The following is a 22,671-nucleotide window of genomic DNA, read 5'->3' on the forward strand; positions in this document are numbered from 1 at the left end:
CCCCTGTGAAATCAAGACAACGTGAATTAGTTTCCAGTTTTGAATGAGTTTCCTTGAGGCAGAAGAAAACAAATGAAGTGAATAGTGAACTGTTCAATACCGCTTCAGGACAGCCCTTATCTACCCAGTCCTGACGATGCCGGTCGAACCCACTGGAACACCTGTTATAAATAACAGAACAGAACAACCATTAGGACACAACACGGTGCTGATTTGGGAGAGATAGGTTGTTACATTTCTCTTTGAACTCTTGTCACAGCGAAATTCCACTGTATGCATTATGTACCTACAAATGGCAATAACAAACTTGACCTGGACTTTTACCTGTGCAGTCTGCTGCACCAGCTGCAGTTGAAGCCGATCTCAGATGACATACAAGGTCCACAGCTGGAGAACTGAAGACAAGCTAAGAGGAAAAAAAAGCGAGATCCTAGTACACCAAAAGTTGCTCTAGCCCAGCACAAATAATAATTACCATAGATATAACTGATAGATATAAAGAACCCTGTAGACTTAAGCCCCCGTTATGCCTAGTTCTAACATGTGTCCTTGTAGCGGTATTTATTAGAGAGGGGTAAAGAAAGATTTTGTTCGGGCGCCAGGCAGGTATTAACCATGCCGAAAGGAAAAGAGTAGAATAGAGAGAGTACCACTACCAGACCCACACACATCAGCAGAAGAGACTGCCTAGAGTGTAGCCTGTTTACCAGATAGCCAGTGGAGAGAAAAGAGAATACACACCATATAAAACCCACATCACAGCACAGGGGTAACCCCAACAAGAATACTTCATACAATAATAATAATGGCAGAGCAATTCAACAGCATCTTCATACAAGAACGAACCCAGTCATCAACAGAGGATTTGCAATAATCTGTATTATTTTCTAGTGGATGAGTGCAGAGGGTATGAATGTGGGGGGTGTTCATTGACACAACAAAGGCCTTAAAAATGTCCACAGTCTTCTCGGCCACATGTCATTAGTACACCTCACCTCAATACAGTTCACATAACAATACACAACCTGCAAGCAACCTCCCTTTTAACTAAAATGTCCATCAAAATACTTCTGGCAGGGCAATAATAGTCCAGCTCTAATGATCTTCAATGGGAAGTGCATTTGAAAAATAGAGAGTCTGTTGCAGGGTAAAGCACTGGAACGAGAGGGAAGAGAAAGAGAGAGAAAAAGAGAAATCTTAGCTGTGGTCTTCAGGCCTGCCGGTGTACGGTCTGACTGTCCGATGGTTTGTTGGTTTGTATGGTAAAGCTTCGCAACAATGTTGCTACTAATCCATGCGATCCATAACGGGCGCGGTCCCAAACAAAAACAACCACGATCTAAAGCGATCACACCGATGATTGAGTTAAATACTTTATAAACTACAAACGCTGAAAAACAAACAAAACTTCTGCAGCACAGCAAACACAATCAAACTGTCGCGCCAGCCAAGAACCCCTCCCCAAAGAGCTGAATGAGCTCTCTTTATCTCCTCCTTCCTTAGTGCTCATGCGCTCTTAAAGTGGCAGTGCACGGTGAAGGCGCCGTGCAGATTTCGCCACACTCCTCCCCCCATGAAAAAACAAAGCCTGTAGAATCAGAGAGGACGCAGGCTTTGACAGGTTCATGTTCCTGCTACACAAAACCAGGGAAGTCCTCATCATCAGAGTCCTCCACGAAGAGGTCCTGCAGGTGTTGCTTTTGCCTGCGATCCAGCTCTTCTGCCGTAGGGTAGCAGGGCTTTAGGTCAACAACATGCACTGTCCTGACATCTTCCCCAGTGTCCTCCAAACAGAGTAGTTCACTGGTCCCAACTGCTGCACTACACGGTATGGACCTTTCCATCTCGAAGCTAGCTTGGCAGTGAACTTCTTAGATGCCTTTGACAGATGATGTGAACGTACCCAGACACGAGACTGGGGTGGAAAACACACGTCTCGTCTATGTTTGTCATAATTTCTCAGCTGTCGTTGTTTGGCTTTGGTTTTGCTGGCCTCCACTCTGGCTAGCAAGGTGTGGTGGTGTTGTACGGCATCAAACGCTGGGCAGTCAGGTGAAACATTCGAACTTTGCAAGACCCTGTCTATCGGACCTTTTAGTGGTCTTCCCAGGTGGAGTTCGGCGGGAGTGACCCCAGAAGTCTCCTGCACGACAGAGTTCAGTGCAAAGCGAAATTTTGGAAGATGCTGATCCCAACTTGTGTGCTGATTCCCCACGAATGAAGCAATCATCCCCTTCAGGGTTCGGTTTACCCTCTCGGTCAGGTTGGTCTGAGGATAATAGGCTGTGGTCAACTTGGCAATTACACCCTAGTAGGTACAGAGCTCTTTGTAGATTCCTGATATGAACTGCGGACCTCGGTCAGAGAGGATTTGGTCTGGAATCCCGAATCTGGTAAAAACCTCCCTTCTCAGAATTAGAGCAATGGCTGATGCACTGGCTTTGCGGAGGGGAAACAACTCCACCCAGTGTTTGTAGTAGTCCACTACCACCAATAAAAATTAATTCCGTGTCCCCCGGCTGGGAGGAAAAGGTCCCATGAGGTCAATTCCCAACATTTCATTTGGATGGGTCACCACGGTCTGCTGCATTTTCCCGGCAGGTCTGCCAATGTCTGGTTTGTATTTCTGGCAGACTTCACACTGCTGTACAAACTTCCGGGTATCAACCCACATGCCTGGCCAGTAAACCACCTCTTGTAGTCTTCGATAAGTTTTAAAAACTCCAAGATGGCCACTCATGGGATTGGCATGATAAGCTTGGATTATCTGGTCACACAATGTAGAGGGAATGAAGACGCGATAATGGGTGCTGTGTATTCCATCTCCTCTTGGAGTTTTTCGATACACTTTATCCTGAATTATGCTATACTTATCATTGAAGCGACTCTTGGTGTCTTCTTCAGACAGACTCTTGTGGATCACCATTATGGCAGCATCCTTCTGCTGTGCTCTCCATACACTCTCATCATCCAGAGGAAAGGAATCATCCAGACATTTAGCGGTAGCATAAGTACTGCACAAGGGAGGACAAACATTGGCAGTCTCTGTAATCCGAGAAAGGGCATCTGGTACAACGTTCAGTTTTCCTTTGCGATACTCAATGATGAAGTCAAACTTCTGCAGTCTGATAGACCAGCGAATAAGGCGGCTGTTGGTCTTGCCTGATGCCAGAACCCACTGCAGAGCAGCATGGTCTGTGACAACGGTGAAGATCTTTGCCTCCAAGTAGTAGCTCCATTTCTCCAAAGCCCAGACCACAGCGAGGCACTCCCTTTCAGTCGTTGAATAATTCCTCTCGGCTGAATTAAGGGTGCGACTTGCATAGGCAAGAACTTCTTCTGTTCCAAGTCCTGTTTGTTGAGCCAAGACTGCTCCAAGTCCTGTTTGACTTGCATCCGTGTACACAATGAAATGAGCATTCAGGTTAGGATGTCCAAGCACTGGAGGAGTAATTAGACTGTTTTTGAGTGCTTCAAATGCACTTTGGCATGCAGGGGTCCATTGGAATTTCACACCTTTCTTCTTAAGGTGGTTGAGGGGTTCAGCTACCTTTGAAAAGTCAGGCACAAACCTGTGGTACCATCCAGCCATGCCCAGAAACCGCTGAACAGCCTTGAGGGATGTGGGAATTGGGAATTCCTGCACGGCTGCAACTTTGGCTGGATCTGCATGGATACCTTCAGCATTAACCACATGACCAAGGAACTTGAGTTCTGGCAGACAGAAACGACACTTCTTCAAGTTCAAGGTCAAACCTGCAGCCTTTAGTCTGTCGAAGACGGACTGAATGTCTTGCAGATGATCCGCGACAGAGGAGGAGTAGATTATGATATCATCCAGATACACAAGACAATTTCTACCCCTCAGATCTCCCAGGACAGTCTCCATCAACCTTTGGAAGGTTGCTGGAGCATTCTTCAAACCAAAAGGCATGACTTTGAAGGAGTACAAACCAGCAGGGGTGACAAAGGCAGTCTTGTCCTGACTAGCGGGATCCATTGACACCTGCCAATAGCCACTGTTCAGATCCAGATTACTAAAGATGGATGCTCCTGCCAGAGATTCCAGTATGTCATTTATGTTTGGTAGAGGGTAGGCATCGCTTTCTGTTATGGCATTCGGCTTCCTGTAGTCCACACAGAATCGATATCCACCATCTTTCTTAGGAATCAGGACAACCGGAGAAGCCCATCCGGAAAAAGAAGGTTCCACAATTCCATTCTCCAACATGCTTTTGAGCTGTTCATTGAGAATTGCCAGTTTGGCAGGGGACAGCCTGTAGGGACGCTGCTTAATGGGGACCTCATGCCGGGTATAGATTTTGTGTTTGAAGACGGTTGTACGGCCGAGTGTAAGAGTACAAACCTCACTGTTCATGTCCAACATCTGGGAGAGCTGCCACCTTTCATCATCTGACAGACATGCCTGTTCCACTGCTTGTTTGATGTAGAAATCCGCATCAGGTTTGTTTTTGCTCTTGGATAGAAGGGGGGTACGGCGGTAATCAGGGTGATAGTTGGGTCCTCGGACTTCACTGGTGGAGCATGTTTTTGTCTTTGTCTCTTTATATTTTCTCTGTCTCTGACTTGACCTTGTCCGGACTCTGCATAATGTAGCAGGCTCCAGCCTGAAATCAGTGCATTACCAGGTTGAAATGGATGAGGCTGAGAATAGTCAGAGTGCAGCCGATAGGAGGGTTCGGACATTGAGATGGTCAGTCCACTGAAGAACAGGAAGTCTAGGCCAAGGACTACAGCAAATGCAAGGCTTGAATCTGCAAGAATTGCCACAGGAAGGTTAATAGTGTCACCATGCAGTTTTATTATTATACTAATCCAGCCCAAGGGAGTGGTAGGTTCTCCATTGGCCAAGTACAATGGTCCCTCCTCCCATGTTTGTAGCTCCTCATGAGGTAATGCCATGTTCTGCCACAGGGCCTCTTGCATCAGGGTGTAAGATGCCCCTGTGTCGATTATGGCCTTCCCTCTCCAGTTCCTAACAGTCAGAGGAACCAATAGTTGTTGCGGAATAGGAATAAGACCGCTAGCTGTGCTGTCTAAAGGCTTCATGGTGGGCATTAAGGCTGACCCAATTGTATGCAAGCCACCACGTCTGTCTAGACTTTTAGTCTTCGGTCCTTTTCCTGAATCCTGACGCTGGACATAGAGCGGGCAAGAATCTGGAGGATGTTGGACTTTACACCTCCAACACACGACTGGACATTTGTCCTGGATCTTGGGTACAAATATCTGAGACGGTTTAGCCCCAGGAGAGTTATGGGTATACTGGGATGAGGGAACAGGGTTTTTAGTTTGGAGGTGGTGCTTCCAGTCCTTCTCAAACTGAGTCCCAAGACGCACCAGATCATCCACATTTTGCACACGTTCTCGAAGTTGACTAGCAAGGCGGGGAACCATGTTCTTAAGAAGGAGTTTGACCATCTCCTGCTCAGTAATGTCAGCCTTCCATCTCCTACATAGAACTCGGTAGGAGAAGGCAAAGTCCCGTATTGGCTCTGCTTCACCCTGGACTCTGTTACGAACACGTTCCGCCAGTTCATCCACATAGTCCTCTGAGAGGAAGGCTAAGAGGAATATATTTTGAAACTCCTCCCAGGTTGACACATGTTCACGGGCTATCTCCCACCAGTCTCTTGCTGTACCATAGAGAACACTGCGGAGGGTAGCAAGAACCTCCAAGTCAGTAAGGGGCCAGATAGAAAGAAAATCATTACACTTAGATAAGAAAAACAGTGGATCAACATCATCTTCTGGGCTGCCAAAAGTGGGGAAAAGTAGTTTGATAGGGTGTGCTGTGCTGCAGAAGTTGTTTGTTTTTCAGCGTTTGTAGTTTGATAGGGAGGGAGCGCTCTAGAGGAGGCATGACAGTGGCAGCGGGAGTTCTGTTGTTTAACAGTATCTTCAGAGGGGGTTTTGTAGTACTACTTCCTATTCCCTTACTGGCCAAGCCAGTGGCAGAGGTAAAACCTGAGGGAGGTGCAGAAGATTTGTCCAGAAGGGAAAAGCACTGCATTACCTCCTGGTGCAGCTCTTCCAGTTGAAGGTCTGTGGTCTGTACAGGTCTTCTGTACAAACAACTTCTGCAGCACAGCACACACAATCAAACTGTCGCGCCAGCCAAGAGCCCCTCCCCAAAGAGCTGAATGAGCTCTCTTTATCTCCTCCTTCCTTAGTGCTCATGCGCTCTTAAAGTGGCAGTGCACGGTGAAGGCTCCGTGCAGATTTCGCCACATCCTTTCCCCTGATTCTGATTGTGCCAACATTTTTGGACTGGTGTAGACAGTTAAAAGACGGATTGTGATCAGATCTTCCTGAACACCTCCAAAGGTACCAGGGACCCACTGTATCTGGATATCTTACAAGTGTATTCGAATCTGGAGAGTGAAACCATTCAAATCATCAATATACAGTGGGGCAAAAAAGTATTTTGTCAGCTACCAATTGTGCAAGTTCTCCCACTTAAAAAGATGAGAGAGGCCTGTAATTTTCATCATAGGTACACTTTAACTATGACAGACAAAATGAAAAAAAAGAATCCAGAAAATCACATTTTAGGATTTTTTTATGAATTTATTTGCATATTATGGTGGAAAATAAGTATTTGATCACCTACAAACAAGCAAGATTTCTGGCTCTCACAGACCTGTAACTTCTTCTTTAAGAGGCTCCTCTGTCCTCCACTCGTTACCTGTATTAATGGCACCTGTTTGAACAATTGGTGGCTGACTAAATACTTTTTTGCCCCACTGTATAAGGCCCTCTAAAACCATTGACGTGGCACAATTGACTTATGGCATCAATATACAGTATGTCTTAAAAGAAGTCGCTCTGGATAAGAGCGTCTGCTAAATGACTTAAATGTAAATGTAAATGTAAATGTAAAATAAATAAATATTATTTTGAAGGAATATCTGTCAAATGATTTACATACAGGGAGAGACCAGGAACGCAGGTCAAAATGTGGACACAGTGGACAGATAAGTGACACATTTTAACACCATGTGTAGACGCACGTCTGAAAATGTGGCCACAATAAGAATGTGGACTAGATCAGGACACAGGACACGTTAGAACAAGGTATAAACAGGGATATAAACTTACTGGGCAGAGGAAGCATCTCAACCGCTGTAGAGTTGGCGATCTTGGACTTGAGGATGTCCACTTTGTGATACTCATAGATGGTCCTCCTGCGAACATCTGGCATAATGAGAAGGTGGTCAATGGTGGTCAGACTGCAGTCAGATCTAATCTTACTGGAGGACCAGGGATGTGGGGGGGGGGGGGGCACACAGAAGCATTATGGTATCATCCTGGTACCATTATGGTACACAGAGACATTATGGTACACAGAGACATTATGGTACACAGAGACATTATGATACACAGAGACATTATGGTACACAGAGACATTATGGTACACAGAGACATTATGGTACACAGAGACATTATGGTACACAGAGACATTATGGTACACAGAGACATTATGGTACACAGAGACATTATGATACACAGAGACATTATGGTACACAGAGACATTATGGTACACAGAGACATTATGATACACAGAGACATTATGGTACACAGAGACATTATGGTACACAGAGACATTATGGTACACAGAGACATTATGGTACACAGTGACATTATGGTACACAGAGACATTATGGTACACAGAGACATTATGATACACAGAGACATTATGGTACACAGAGACATTATGGTACACAGAGACAGTATGGTACACAGAGACATTATGGTACACATATACATTATGGTACACAGAGACATTATGGTACACAGAGACATTATGGTACATAGAGACATTATGGTACACAGAGACATTATGGTACACAGAGACATTATGGTACACAGAGACATTATGGTACACAGAGACATTATGATACACAGAGACATTATGGTACACAGAGACATTATGGTACACAGAGACATTATGGTACACAGAGACATTATGGTACACAGAGACATTATGGTACACAGTGACATTATGGTACACAGAGACATTATGGTACACAGTGACATTATGGTACACAGAGACATTATGGTACACAGAGACATTATGGTACTCACTGGGTATCTGCTCAATCTCATGAAGCACCACAAATGCGTCTGAGAGGCCCACTTTGACAGGATGGTTCACTGACCTGATCTCACTGATGTCAATGGGAACCTACACACAGGACAATGAGGTATACACATTCATTACAATTAAAGCTAATGGCAAATAGCTCTACTTCTCTAGAATAAGTAATAGTTAGCGAGGAAGAGGAGCGTCACCTCTTTGTAGGCGAAGACGATGCGTCCGTCACTGTGCAGAGCGGTCTGGAAGGTAAATGGGCCTTGACTTACACTGTCCTGTAGGTGAACCTGATCCCACTGGACTACCAAGGCTGTACCTAAAGGACAGACAGAGAAACACACACAGCCTGGTTAGAACCACCAAGGCTGTACCTAAAGGACAGACAGAGAAACACACACAGCCTGGTTAGAACCACCAAGGCTGTACCTAAAGGACAGACAGAGAAACACACACAGCCTGGTTAGAACCACCAAGGCTGTACCTAAAGGACAGACAGAGAAACACACACAGCCTGGTTAGAACCACCAAGGCTGTACCTAGAGGACAGACAGAGAAACACACACAGCCTGGTTAGAACCACCAAGGCTGTACCTAGAGGACAGACAGAGACACACACAGCCTGGTTAGAACCACCAAGGCTGTACCTAGAGGACAGACAGAGAAACACACACAGCCTGGTTAGAACCACCAAGGCTGTACCTAGAGGACAGACAGAGAAACACACACAGCCTGGTTAGAACCACCAAGGCTGTACCTAGAGGACAGACAGAGAAACACACACAGCCTGGTTAGAACCACCAAGGCTGTACCTAAAGGACAGACAGAGAAACACACACAGCCTGGTTAGAACCACCAAGGCTGTACCTAAAGGACAGACAGAGAAACACACACAGCCTGGTTAGAACCACCAAGGCTGTACCTAAAGGACAGACAGAGAAACACACACAGCCTGGTTAGAACCACCAAGGCTGTACCTAGAGGACAGACAGAGAAACACACACAGCCTGGTTAGAACCACCAAGGCTGTACCTAGAGGACAGACAGAGAAACACACACAGCCTGGTTAGAACCACCAAGGCTGTACCTAAAGGACAGACAGAGAAACACACACAGCCTGGTTAGAACCACCAAGGCTGTACCTAAAGGACAGACAGAGAAACACACACAGCCTGGTTAGAACCACCAAGGCTGTACCTAAAGGACAGACAGAGAAACACACACAGCCTGGTTAGAACCACCAAGGCTGTACCTAAAGGACAGACAGAGAAACACACACAGCCTGGTTAGAACCACCAAGGCTGTACCTAAAGGACAGACAGAGAAACACACACAGCCTGGTTAGAACCACCAAGGCTGTACCTAAAGGACAGACAGAGAAACACACACAGCCTGGTTAGAACCACCAAGGCTGTACCTAAAGGACAGACAGAGAAACACACACAGCCTGGTTAGAACCACCAAGGCTGTACCTAAAGGACAGACAGAGAAACACACACAGGCTGGTTAGAACCACCAAGGCTGTACCTAAAGGACAGACAGAGAAACACACACAGGCTGGTTAGAACCACCAAGGCTGTACCTAGAGGACAGACAGAGAAACACACACGGGCTGGTTAGAACCACCAAGGCTGTACCTAAAGGACAGACAGAGAAACACACACGGGCTGGTTAGAACCACCAAGGCTGTACCTAAAGGACAGACAGAGAAACACACACGGGCTGGTTAGAACCACCAAGGCTGTGCTTGATACACAAAGACAGTAGCTATGTTAATTCACTGCACATGGATAAAGTTAGTTGCCCTTTACTTTTCTAGAAATCCTTTGATTGACTGAGCAGGACTTAACATCTATCGAGACACAATTGCCTGTTTGGCTCTATGTCTATATGTCTTACCGTTGTCAAAGTAACTGATGGTCGAGTTTGTGGACATACTGAGGTCAAAGTTGGCCATCAGAGGGGCGATGTACTGAGTGGCCGTCAGCATCCTGTGGATGACATCGCCTGTGTAGATGAAACCTGATGGAGGGGGCACACACACACACACACACACACACACACACACACACACACACACACACACACACACACACACACACACACACACACACACACACACACACACACACACACACACACACACACACACACACACACACACACACACACACACAGCCCTTATTTCAGGAAGTGATGGTGGAGGTCCCTTATAATGGTGGTAGTCTCTCACATATTCATTCTCATTCATCAGAGTTTGACATACCACCAGTTGCCACTGTGATCTCTCTCAGTACGTGACCATAGAACGGGAAGTCAAAGGACAGGTGAACACTCTGAAAGGAGAAATGAAAGGAGAAAAACCACAAAAACAAAGATGAGTTTCAGTGACAAGACAAGGTGCCACAAGGTATGAGTGATCATCACTGATATTGTAGAAGTCATACAGGTAGCAGTTGGCTGCAGAGGTAGGCGCTGACTTGTCATGACAGTATCCACTAAACAGGAGCATGCCCTTATCCTTGATGGTTTGAGATCCTCTGCCCTAAGGCTGCGTACCGCTGCTTGTCTGTGTGTGTTGGACAGCAGGCCGTGGATTTTCCCCTTCCCTGGGTCCAGCTGATCTATGTCCACCCACAGATATTTACCAGCAGTCTCTGTAGCCCCGTAGATCTTAGATGTGTAGTAGCTATGGTTCATGTCCTGGGATAAACAACATTCATGTTAGCATTCAGTGTTTCCTGGGATAAACAACATTTATGTTAGCATTCAGTGTTTCCTGGGATAAACAACATTCATGTTAGCATTCAGTGTTTCCTGGGATAAACAACATTTATGTTAGCATTCAGTGTTTCCTGGGATAAACAACATTCATGTTAGCATTCAGTGTTTCCTGGGATAAACAACATTCATGTTAGCATTCAGTGTTTCCTGGGATAAACAACATTCATGTTAGCATTCAGTGTTTCCTGGGATAAACAACATTCATGTTAGCATTCAGTGTTTCCTGGGACAAACAACATTCATGTTAGCATTCAGTGTTTCCTGGGATAAACAACATTCATGTTAGCATTCAGTGTTTCCTGGGATAAACAACATTTATGTTAGCATTCAGTGTTTCCTGGGATAAACAATATTCATGTTAGAATTCAGTTGTTTACAACACTGTTGTAGCCTGTCATGTCTTGTTATGTCTGTTCCTGTCCTTTCTCTTCACTCTGTCTCTCTCTGCTGGTCTTTTTAGGTTACCTTCTCTGTCTCTCATTCTTCAGCTGTTCTACATCTCCCCTAACTAGCTCATTCACTCTTTCCCCACCTGTTCTCTCTTCCCCCTCTGATTAGGTCTCTATTTCTCTCTCTGTTCCTGCTACTTTCAGTGTCTGATTCTTGTTTGTGTTTTTGATGCCAGAAGCAAGCTGTCGTCCCGTTTGCTTCCACCTTGTCCTATCCTGTCGGAGTCTGCCTGGCAGGTGCATCCTGCATTATACTAACGTTCTTTTTGTTCCATTGACTACGTTGGAAGAGGATTTATGCCATTCCTGTTTTTCATTAAAGAACTCTGTTTTCTGTTAAAACCGCTTTTGGGTCTTCACTCAAGTACATAACAGAAGAATCAGACCAAGAATGGACCCAGCGGCTCCGGACCCTTTTCACTCCGCCGTCGAGATCCAGGGAGCGATGCTAGGCAGACACGAGGAGGAATTGTCTGCTGCTCGACATGCCGTTGAGACCCTGGCCGTCCAAGTCTCCGACCTCACAAGACAGGTTCACCAACTCCACCTCGATCCACCGCCCACTTCCAGGGTTTCCGAGTCTCCGGAGCCCAGGATCAACAACCCGCCGTGTTACTCTGGGGAGCCCACTGAGTGCTGCTCATTCCTCACTCAGTGTGATGTGGTGTTCTCTCTCCAGCCCAACACTTACTCCAGGAGCGCAGCCCGCATCGCCTACGTCATTTCTCTCCTTACCGGACGGGCGCGTGAGTGGGGCACGGCAGTCTGGGAGGCGAGGGCTGAGTGTATTAACCAGTATCAGGACTTTAAGGAGGAGATGATACGGGTTTTTGACCGTTCTGTTTTTGGGGAGGAGGCTTCCAGGGCCCTGTCTTCCCTATGTCAGGGGAATCGATCCATAACGGATTATTCTATTGAGTTTCGCACTCTCGCTGCTTCAAGTGACTGGAACGAGCCGGCTTTGCTCGCTCGTTTTCTGGAGGGTCTCCTCGTCGAGGTTAAGGATGAGATCCTCTCCCGGGAGGTTCCTTCCAGTCTGGACTCCTTAATAGCTCTCGCTATTCGCATAGAGCGACGGTTTGATCTTCGTCGCCGAGCTCGTGGAAAGGAGCTCGCGTTCTCCGTTGCTCCCCTCTCCACATCACTGCCACCTGCCGCATCACTGCCACCCTCCTCCGCCGGCTCGGATGCTGAGCCTATGCAGCTGGGGGGTATCCGCATCTCGGCCAAGGAGAGGGAACGGAGAATCACCAATCGCCTCTGTCTCTACTGCGGCTCCGCTGGTCATTTTGTCACCTCATGTCCAGTAAAAGCCAGAGCTCATCAGTAAGAGGAGGGCTACTGGTGAGCGCAACTACTCAGGCCTCTCCTTCTGGATCACGCACTACCTTTCCGGTCCATCTCCGCTGGCCCGGTTCATCTGCTTCCTGCAGTGCCTTGATAGACTCTGGGGCGGAGGGCTGTTTTATGGACGAGACCTGGGCTCGGGAACATGACATTCCTCTCAGACAGTTAGGGAGCCCACGGCCTTGTTCGCTTTAGATGGTAGTTCTCTCCCCAAGATTCAGCGTGAGACGCTGCCTTTAACCCTCACTGTCTCTGGTAATCATAGCGAAACCATTTCTTTTTTAATTTTTCGTTCACCTTTTACACCTGTTGTTTTGGGTCATCCCTGGCTAGTGCGCCATAACCCTTCTATTAATTGGTCTAGTAATACTATCCTATCCTGGAATGTTTCTTGTCATGTGACCTGTTTAATGTCTGCTATCCCTCCTGTTTCCTCTGTCTCTTCTTCACAGGAGGAGCCTGGCGATTTGACAGGGGTGCCGGAGGAGTATCACGATCTGCGCACGGTGTTCAGTCGTTCCAAGGCCACTTCTCTCCCTCCACACCGGTCGTATGACTGTAGTATCGATCTCCTTCCGGGAACTACTCCCCCCCGGGGTAGATTATACTCTCTGTCGGCTCCCGAACGTAAGGCTCTCGAGGATTATTTGTCGGTTTCGCTCGACGCCGGTACCATAGTCTCCTCCTCCTCTCCCGCCAGAGCGGGGTTTTTTTTTGTTCAGAAGAAGGACGGGTCCCTGCGCCCATGCGTGGATTATCGAGGGCTGAATGACATAACAGTTAAGAATCGTTATCCGCTTCCTCTTATGTCTTCAGCCTTCGAGATCCTGCAGGGAGCCAAGTTTTTCACCAAATTGGACCTTCGTAACGCCTACCATCTCGTGCGCATCAGGGAGGGGACGAGTGGAAGACGGCGTTTAACACTCCGTTAGGGCACTTTGAATACCGGGTTCTTCCTTTCGGCCTCGTTAACGCTCCAGCTGTCTTTCAGGCACTAGTTAACGACGTCCTGAGAGACATGCTGAACATTTTGTTTTCGTTTACATGGACGATATCCTGATTTTTTCACCGTCTCTCTCGATTCATGTTCAGCACGTGCGACGCGTCCTCCAGCGCCTTTTGGAGAACTGTCTTTATGTGAAGGCTGAGAAGTGCACTTTTCATGCCGCCTCTGTCCCTTTTCTCGGTTCCGTTATTTCCGCTGAGGGCATTAAGATGGATCCCGCTAAGGTCCAGGCTGTCATTGATTGGCCCGTTCCTAAGTCACGCGTCGAGCTGCAGCGCTTTCTGGGCTTCGCTAATTTCTATCGTCGTTTCATCCGTAATTTCGGTCAGGTGGCAGCTCCCCTCACAGCCCTTACTTCTGTTAAGACGTGCTTTAAGTGGTCCGTTTCCGCCCAGGGAGCTTTTGATCTTCTTAAGAATCGTTTTACATCCGCACCTATTCTTGTTACACCTGACATCTCTAGTCAGTTTGTTGTTGAGGTTGACGCGTCAGAGGTGGGCGTGGGAGCCATTCTTTCTCAGCGCTCTCTCTCTGACGGCAAGGTCCATCCTTGCGCGTTTTTCTCTCATCGCTTATCGCCGTCAGAACGTAACTATGATGTTGGTAATCGCGAACTGCTCGCCATCCGCTTAGCCCTAGGCGAATGGCGACAGTGGTTGGAGGGGGCGACCGTTCCTTTTGTCGTTTGGACTGACCATAGGAACCTTGAGTACATCCGTTCAGCCAAACGAATTAATGCGCGTCAGGCTCGTTGGGCTCTGTTTTTCGCTCGTTTCGAGTTTGTTATTTCTTATCGTCCGGGCTCAAAGAACACCAAGCCTGATGCTTTATCTCGTCTCTTCAGTTCTTCTGAGGTCTCCACCGACCCCGAGGGGATTCTCCCTGACGGGCGTGTTGTCGGGTTGACTGTCTGGGGAATTGAGAGGCAGGTAAAGCAAGCACTCGCTCACACTCCGTCGCCGCGAGCTTGTCCTAGGAACCTTCTGTTCGTTCCCGTTCCTACTCGTCCGGCCGTTCTTCAGTGGGCCCACTCTGCCAAGTTAGCCGGCCACCCCGGCGTTCGGGGTACGCTTCGCTTCCATTCGCCAGCGTTTCTGGTGGCCCACTCGGGAACGTGACGCGCGTCGATTTGTCGCCGCTTGTTCGGTCTGCGCGCAGACTAAATCTGGGAACTCTCCTCCTGCCGGCCGTCTCAGACCGCTTCCCATTCCCTCTCGACCGTGGTCTCACATCGCTTTAGATTTTATCACCGGACTGCCTTCATCAGCGGGAAGACAGTTATTCTTACGGTTGTCGATAGATTTTCTAAGGCGGCTCATTTCATTCCTCTCGCTAAGCTTCCTTCTGCTAAGGAGACGGCTCAGATCATTATCGAGAATGTTTTCCGAATTCATGGCCTTCCGTCTGACGTCGTTTCCGACAGAGGCCCGCAGTTCACGTCTCAATTTTGGAGGGAGTTTTGCCGTTTGATTGGGGCTTCCGTCAGTCTCTCGTCCGGCTTTCATCCCCAGTCTAACGGTCAAGCCGAACGGGCCAATCAGACTGTTGGTCGCATTTTACGCAGTCTTTCTTTTCGTAACCCTGCGTCTTGGTCAGAACAGCTCCCTGGGCAGAGTACGCCCACAACTCGCTTCCCTCGTCTGCTACCGGTCTATCTCCTTTTCAGAGTAGCCTCGGGTACCAGCCTCCGCTGTTCTCATCTCAGCTCGCCGAGTCCTCGTCCCCTCCGCTCAGGCTTTTGTCCAGCGTTGCGCGCACCTGGAAGGGGTCAGGTCGGCACTTTGCCGTAATAGGGCGCAGACTGTGAGGGCCGCTAATAGCGTAGGACCAAGAGTCCTAGATATTGTTGCGGTCAGAGAGTATGGCTCTCCACTCAGAACCTTCCCCTTAAGACAGCTTCTCGCAAGTTGGCCCCGCGGTTCATTGGTCCGTTCCGTATTTCTCAGGTCATTAATCCTGTCGCAGTGCGACTTCTTCTCCCGCGCTATCTTCGTCGCGTTCACCCGGTCTTCCATGTCTCCTGTGTTAAGCCCGTTCTTCGCGCCCCCGCTCGTCCCTCCCCCCCCCATCCTTGTCGAGGCGCACCCATCTACAGGGTTCGTAAGATTTTGGACATGCGCCCTCGGGGCCGTGGTCATCAGTACCTAGTGGATTGGGAGGGGTACGGTCCTGAGGAGAGGAGTTGGGTTCCCTCTCGGGACGTGCTGGACCGTTCGCTGATCGATGATTTCCTCCGTTGCCGCCAGGTTTCCTCCTCGAGTGCGCCAGGAGGCGCTCGGTGAGTGGGGGGGTACTGTCATGTCTTGTTATGTCTGTTCCTGTCCTTTCTCTTCACTCTGTCTCTCTCTGCTGGTCTTTTTAGGTTACCTTCTCTGTCTCTCATTCTTCAGCTGTTCTACATCTCCCCTAACTAGCTCATTCACTCTTTCCCCACCTGTTCTCTCTTCCCCCTCTGATTAGGTCTCTATTTCTCTCTCTGTTCCTGCTACTTTCAGTGTCTGATTCTTGTTTGTGTTTTTGATGCCAGAAGCAAGCTGTCGTCCCGTTTGCTTCCACCTTGTCCTATCCTGTCGGAGTCTGCCTGGCAGGTGCATCCTGCATTATACTAACGTTCTTTTTGTTCCATTGACTACGTTGGAAGAGGATTTATGCCATTCCTGTTTTTCATTAAAGAACTCTGTTTTCTGTTAAAACCGCTTTTGGGTCTTCACTCAAGTACATAACATAGCCCTTGACAAACACACCTCTTCAGCTCATTGAGGGCTTGATGATTATTTGACAAGTTGAATCAGGTGTGCTTGTCCAGGGTTACAATAAACGTGTACTGTTGGGGGTACTGGAGGACCAAGGTTGGGAAACACCGTGTTAGATGTTATACACTATAAGTCCTGAATATGTGATGAACAATGAGAGATCATTTCAAGCTTGAGATGACAGTGAGATGTAGAGTGTGTAGAGTTCTATATCATGTCGATATGACACAACATGAAACTGTCCTGGTCATGATGTCAGGAAACACCCTGTGGTCTAATTAACTAGGGCCCAGACTTTATTACTGTCCTGGTCATGATGTCAGGAAACATCCTGGGGTCTAATTAACTAGGGCCCAGACTTTATTACTGTCCTGGTCATGATGTCAGGAAACATCCTGGGGTCTAATTAACTAGGGCCCAGACTTTATTACTGTCCTGGTCATGATGTCAGGAAACATCCTGGGGTCTAATTAACTAGGGCCCAGACTTTATTACTGTCCTGGTCATGATGTCAGGAAACATCCTGGGGTCTAATTAACTAGGGCCCAGACTTTATTACTGTCCTGGTCATGATGTCAGGAAACACCCTGGGGTCTAATTAACTAGGGCCCAGACTTTATTACTGTCCTGGTCATGATGTCAGGAAACATCCTGGGGTCTAATTAACTAGGGCCCAGACTTTATTACTGTCCTGGTCATGATGTCAGGAAACACCCTGGGGTCTAATTAACTAGGGCCCAGACTTTATTACTGTCCTGGTCATGATGTCAGGAAACACCCTGGGGTCTAATTAACTAGGGCCCAGACTTTATTACTGTCCTGGTCATGATGTCAGGAAACACCCTGGGGTCTAATTAACTAGGGCCCAGACTTTATTACTGTCCTGGTCATGATGTCAGGAAACACCCTGGGGTCTAATTAACTAGGGCCCAGACTTTATTACTGTCCTGGTCATGATGTCAGGAAACACCCCGGGGTCTAATTAACTAGGGCCCAGGCTTTATTACTGTCCTGGTCATGATGTCAGGAAACACCCTGGGGTCTAATTAACTAGGGCTCAGACTTTATTACTGTCCTGGTCATGATGTCAGGAAACACCCTGTGGTCTAATTAACTAGGGCCCAGACTTTATTACTGTCCTGGTCATGATGTCAGGAAACACCCTGGGGTCTAATTAACTAGGGCCCAGACTTTATTACTGTCCTGGTCATGATGTCAGGAAAACTCTTGGCCTTTGAAAGTGTTGTTGTTGATCCTACTTCAATCTGGGAGCTGTTGTCATGTCTCTCCTCAGTCAGTAGGTCATCCTGGTCCTTGTAGTGGCTGTGGCGGTCGTCACTGGCCCAGCTCGGGGCACCCGGCCTGGGGATGGCCAGCCACCTCCTCCACCTCTGGCTGGAGGATCCCTGGTCCTCAGACACACTCCCCAGACCTGGACCAAACAAAAACACATTCAGATACATGAGGTGTGCTTGATTTAGCCTAAATCAAATGTATTTATAAAGCCCTTCTTACATCAGCTGATAGCTCAAAGTGCTGTACAGAAACCCAGCCTAAAACCCCAAACAGCAAGCAATGCAGGTGTAGAAGCACGGTGGCTGGGAAAAACTCCCTAGAAATGCCAGAAGAAACTTAGAGAGGAACCAGGCTATGAGGGGTGGCCAGTCCTCTTCAGGCTGTGCCGGGTGGAGCTTATAAGAGTACATGGCCAAGATGCTCAAATGTTCAAAGATGACCAGCAGGGTCAAATAATAATAATCACAGTGGTTGTCGATCGGTGCAACAGGTCAGCACCTCAGGAGTAAATGTCAGTTGGCTTTTCATAGCAGATCATTCAGAGAATCTTTACTGCTCCTGCTGTCTCTAGAGAGTTCTGGGACAGGCCTTTCATCGCCTAATACAATGGAACCAATGCAAACTACCCTGAATTCCGGTCAAGCTAAATCAAGCGTACACTTCAAAGTATTTGACACATAATGTATTTGATCCAGATCTGACTCTCATCTAGAGGGCCAACCCCTGCACACCAGGATGGGAGACCCCTGGGGAGAGTAGAAGGGGCTCCCTGTAACATAGTGTGCTGGTTATGTTTCATCTCACCAGTGTTTGAAAAGGGCCCAGGAATCTCCCATGTGAGGTTGACAATGACTGAATGTCTTCAGTCCTTGGAACTAAACCCATCTTTATATACTAGCCTACGTCTGCCTGCCTGTCAGTGTCAACATGTGACAGACACAAACAGCATACTAACCTCTCTTCCCTGGGAAAAACAAACATCCACCTTCCCTCAATCATCCTGCCAGGGACAGCAGTGCACCTAAACTCCCCCCTCTTTTCGCAGGAGAGAGTGAAAGGCTGCCGCACATTCTTCACACTGGCAGGCCCAACCCAGACGTTATGGGGCAGTTATGATGGAGGAAGACATGTTGTGAGTCTCATATAGTATGTCACATAGTGTTCTACTAGCATCAGCAGACATAGAAGTGTTATTGTGGTCCAGACATATAGAACACCTAAAAGAAACTGGTTTAATGAGCAATCTGCAGTTGTAAACAGTAAGAAAGCGGGCACCGCGCCACTGATTTGGTAAATAGCTTAGGGATGGGGCTGGATACATGTAGTATCTGGCAAATTCTAAGACAGAGCTTCAGATGCAAGGACTGACCATCCATGAGATCAAATTTACAGTTTTAAACTTGTTTTGAGGCTATACAGTGTTTGTTTACAATTACTTTGCTCACAAACACCAGAGTAAAACAAGCTCCTAGTTTGGATTCTGATGGAGTGTGACAATTGAACTAAGCTCATGAGGCATTTATAAATGATATTCTTCAAGAATCCATGGGTATATATATGAATGTCACAGTTACTTATTGCCCCTTTAATGAGCCATGAACTGACACTAAAAGCAGTAACAAACATACATGCATGTCAGCAAAGTGACATTTATGGAGCAAGTTCACTTATCTTGTTAAGTTATCTTATCTCCTCTTATCTTAGGAAAGTCACTTGGGAAGTATTCTATTCTATGCCAGAGAACTGTGTCCACTCTCTAAGGATTCAGTATGGCAGTGATGTAGCCACAGCATTTTATCCTGTACTTTACTGGTCTAATGTTTACAGTAATTCCTTCAATATTTTGATTGATTTAAAAAGTAAATAACTTGCCAAAACATGAAGGCTATATAGAAATCTTAGTCCACACGGCTGAGCTTCAAAAACAAAACACACCAAAGAGAATTGAAGAACAATAATGACTTATGATAAATAAAGACTATTTTAAATAATGACTTACCACTGGCAGGCATCAATTCCACATGAGTTATTTGATACTGGAAAACTAGAAATATTCCGGTGATAAATTTGACAGTCTTCGTCATCATCAGTTCCTAAGTCTCTTTATTCCCTTTTAAATTCACAAAGCGTCAAATAAAAAACTCAGTTGGACAACTTTTCATCTGCGCAAGGTCCTTTTGGTTTGAAGTATCAAGGCGATACTATACCGTCAGAATGTTGTCCACTTCTCAAACAAAAACGCAGAGCAAGTTATGAAATAAAATCCAGTAGTTGCATTTTTAACATAAAATACTAAACATTTCAATAGCAATACTTCCCGTCTCCGGGAAATGCCCATTTAACAAGAATTCAAATTGGCTAAATCTATTTGTCTTGGAAAGGTTGTGGTCACTTGATAGGGCTAAGATAATAAGTATGTTGACAATGACTTGAGTGCGATGCTGAAGTTATTATTGTCTCTCTCCCTCATGCATGGTCATCTCCGTTTTAATAAGCTGAGAGTGGAGACAGTGCATAAGTGCTGGAAACTTTGTACACACGCACCAAAACAGTGAGTCTGCCTCCGTGCTGAGTAGAATAGGACCTCCGTCTCTCTCTCTCTCGCTCCCTCTCTCTCTCTCTGTCTCTCTCTCTCTCTCTCTCTCTCTCTCTGTGTGTTTTCTCACCTGCATGAGAGCAAGTTCCTGTGAGAATTCCGTGGATTGGATGAGTGTGACATGTCTCACAAGGCTAAAGGGCTTTCCAACCTCAGGGTGTGTGGGGAGAGAGAGAGAGAGAGAGAGAGAGAGAGAGAGAGAGAGATCTGTGGGGCAGTGCAAGCACACTGTACTCCACTTACTCTACTTCATTTAGTCCACTAAAGGCATTTCATATGAGTTTATCATCATAAGCAATACAGCTTGTTTTGCATTGACAAAAGAGCCCAATGGTGTACTAATACACCCTGTGAATCATATGGTATTGATTGAGCTGGGGAAATAGTTCCTGCCGTCAGATGTTGCATCCTTGGTAACGAGTGAATGTGAGTATACTCCAGAGGCCAAGTTTCAAAGCCGTTTTTACGATACATATCGAAGCATTGGTTAAGGGTTCCTCTTCTTCCTCTTCTAAGCCCTGGCACACAACAGAGATTATGTTTAGTCTTAATGGAAAAGAAAGGAGGGGACCATACTGTACTTGTTCCCACAGACAAACACAGGGCCCCTTTGTTATCCTGTATCTCATTAATACTGAATTCCAACCTTATAAAGTTGTCTTATAAAGTTGTACACTAGTGTTTCTGGGCATGGACAGTCTGGCTTTATACCGTAGCTGTCAAGATAAAACATATTACATCAATATAGCTCAGTTATCCAGGCTACTACAGTGGAGTTATCGTTACCCAGGCTACTACAGTGGAGTTATCGTTACCCAGGCTACTACAGTGGAGTTATCGTTGACACTATTTTTGTTGTGACACCCCATTAAATACATGTGGTTCAATGTGCAGTGATAATAAAACACAAGTCCTTAATCCTCAGCCATAGTTTCCGAATTAGACAACCTACAGTAAATATGTTTGTGCTCATCAACAATCCTTTTCCCCTCCCAGCTTGCTGTCATAAACTACAATTAATCATCTCTCTCCTTTGGCATCTCTGAATGAGTTCCTTCCCATTGACGTCCTACATTCCTCCTGTGTCCCCTGTCTCTGGCCTCCAGTCCTCTGTCTGGCAGAGAGAAAGAGAGACAGCGACCAGAGGAAGTCTGGGTGTTTGCTACCATGTCTGTGCTGGATGTGCTAGGGCCTGGATGAACTGAGTCTTAGACTGGAGATGGATGGACAGTGGGCTGGGGCTTGGAGAGAGGTCTGGGACTGGAGATGGATGGACAGTGGGCTGGGGCTTGGAGAGAGGTCTGGGACTGGAGATGGATGGACAGTGGGCTGGGGCTTGGAGAGAGGTCTGGGACTGGAGATGGATGGACAGTGGGCTGGGGCTTGGAGAGAGGTCTGGATCTGGAGATGGATGGACAGTGGGCTGGGGCTTGGAGAGAGGTCTGGATCTGGAGATGGATGGACAGTGGGCTGGGGCTTAGAGAGAGGTCTGGGACTGGAGATGGATGGACAGTGGGCTGGGGCTTGGAGAGAGGTCTGGATCTGGAGATGGATGGACAGTGGGCTGGGGCTTGAAGAGAGGTCTGGGACTGGAGATGGGGGTGCACTCTTAGAAAAAAAGGTGCTATCTAGAACCTAAAAGATTTATTTGGCTGTTCCCATAGGATAACCCTTTGAAGAACCCTATTTGGTTCCAGGTGGATCCCTTTTGGGTTCTATGTAGAACCCTTCTCACAAAGGGTTCTACTTGAAACGCAAAAGAGTTCTACCAGGAACCAAAAAGGGAAATATGGCTTGGGATGTGGTTTGGAGAGAGGTCTGGGACTGGGGGTGGGGGTAGGGGGGATAGAGGGCTGGAGATGTGGCTTGGAGAGAGGTCTGGGACTGGGACTGGGGGTGGGGGTAGGGGGGATAGAGGGCTGGAGATGTGGCTTAGAGAGAGGTCTGGGACTGGGACTGGGGGTGGGGGTAGGGGGGATAGAGGGCTGGTGATGGGGCTTGGAGAGAGGTCTGGGACTGAGATGGGGATGGGGTGGGGGGATAGAGGGCTGGTGATGGGGCTTGGAGAGAGGTCTGGGACTGAGATGGGGATGGGGTGGGGGGGGGATAGAGGGCTGGGACTGAGATGGGGATGGGGTGGGGGGAGGTCTTGAACTGAGATGGGGAGGGGGCTTGGAGAGAGGGCTGGGACTGAGATGGGGATGGGGTGGGGGGAGAGAGGTCTGGGACTGAGATGGGGATGGGGTGGGGGGGGGATAGAGGGCTGGGACTGAGATGGGGATGGGGTGGGAGGGATAGAGGGCTGGGACTGAGATGGGGATGGG

General features: G+C 47.4%; 2 protein-coding genes across 2 annotated transcripts in view; one reads left to right on the forward strand and one right to left on the reverse strand.

The window, feature by feature from the left end:
* LOC135558059 (plexin domain-containing protein 2-like) overlaps positions 1-18,529 on the reverse strand; it is a 20,357-nt gene extending 1,828 nt beyond the window's left edge. The window contains exons 1-10 of the mRNA XM_064991814.1: positions 18,454-18,529; positions 17,715-17,887; positions 10,676-10,819; positions 10,383-10,452; positions 10,016-10,138; positions 8,317-8,435; positions 8,110-8,209; positions 7,123-7,218; positions 325-406; positions 101-161 (exon numbers count right to left, since the gene is read on the reverse strand). Coding sequence (XP_064847886.1) covers positions 101-161; positions 325-406; positions 7,123-7,218; positions 8,110-8,209; positions 8,317-8,435; positions 10,016-10,138; positions 10,383-10,452; positions 10,676-10,819; positions 17,715-17,887; positions 18,454-18,529 — 1,044 coding nt within the window. The remainder of the gene's footprint in view (positions 1-100; positions 162-324; positions 407-7,122; positions 7,219-8,109; positions 8,210-8,316; positions 8,436-10,015; positions 10,139-10,382; positions 10,453-10,675; positions 10,820-17,714; positions 17,888-18,453) is intronic.
* Positions 1-22,671, forward strand: part of LOC135558576 (phospholipid phosphatase-related protein type 5-like) — an 81,995-nt gene that overhangs the window by 27,584 nt on the left and 31,740 nt on the right. The gene's annotated exons all lie outside the window — the stretch shown is intronic.

The sequence above is a fragment of the Oncorhynchus masou genome, chromosome 17 (genome assembly GCF_036934945.1).
Source record: "Oncorhynchus masou masou isolate Uvic2021 chromosome 17, UVic_Omas_1.1, whole genome shotgun sequence".
Taxonomy (NCBI): Eukaryota; Metazoa; Chordata; class Actinopteri; order Salmoniformes; family Salmonidae; genus Oncorhynchus; species Oncorhynchus masou.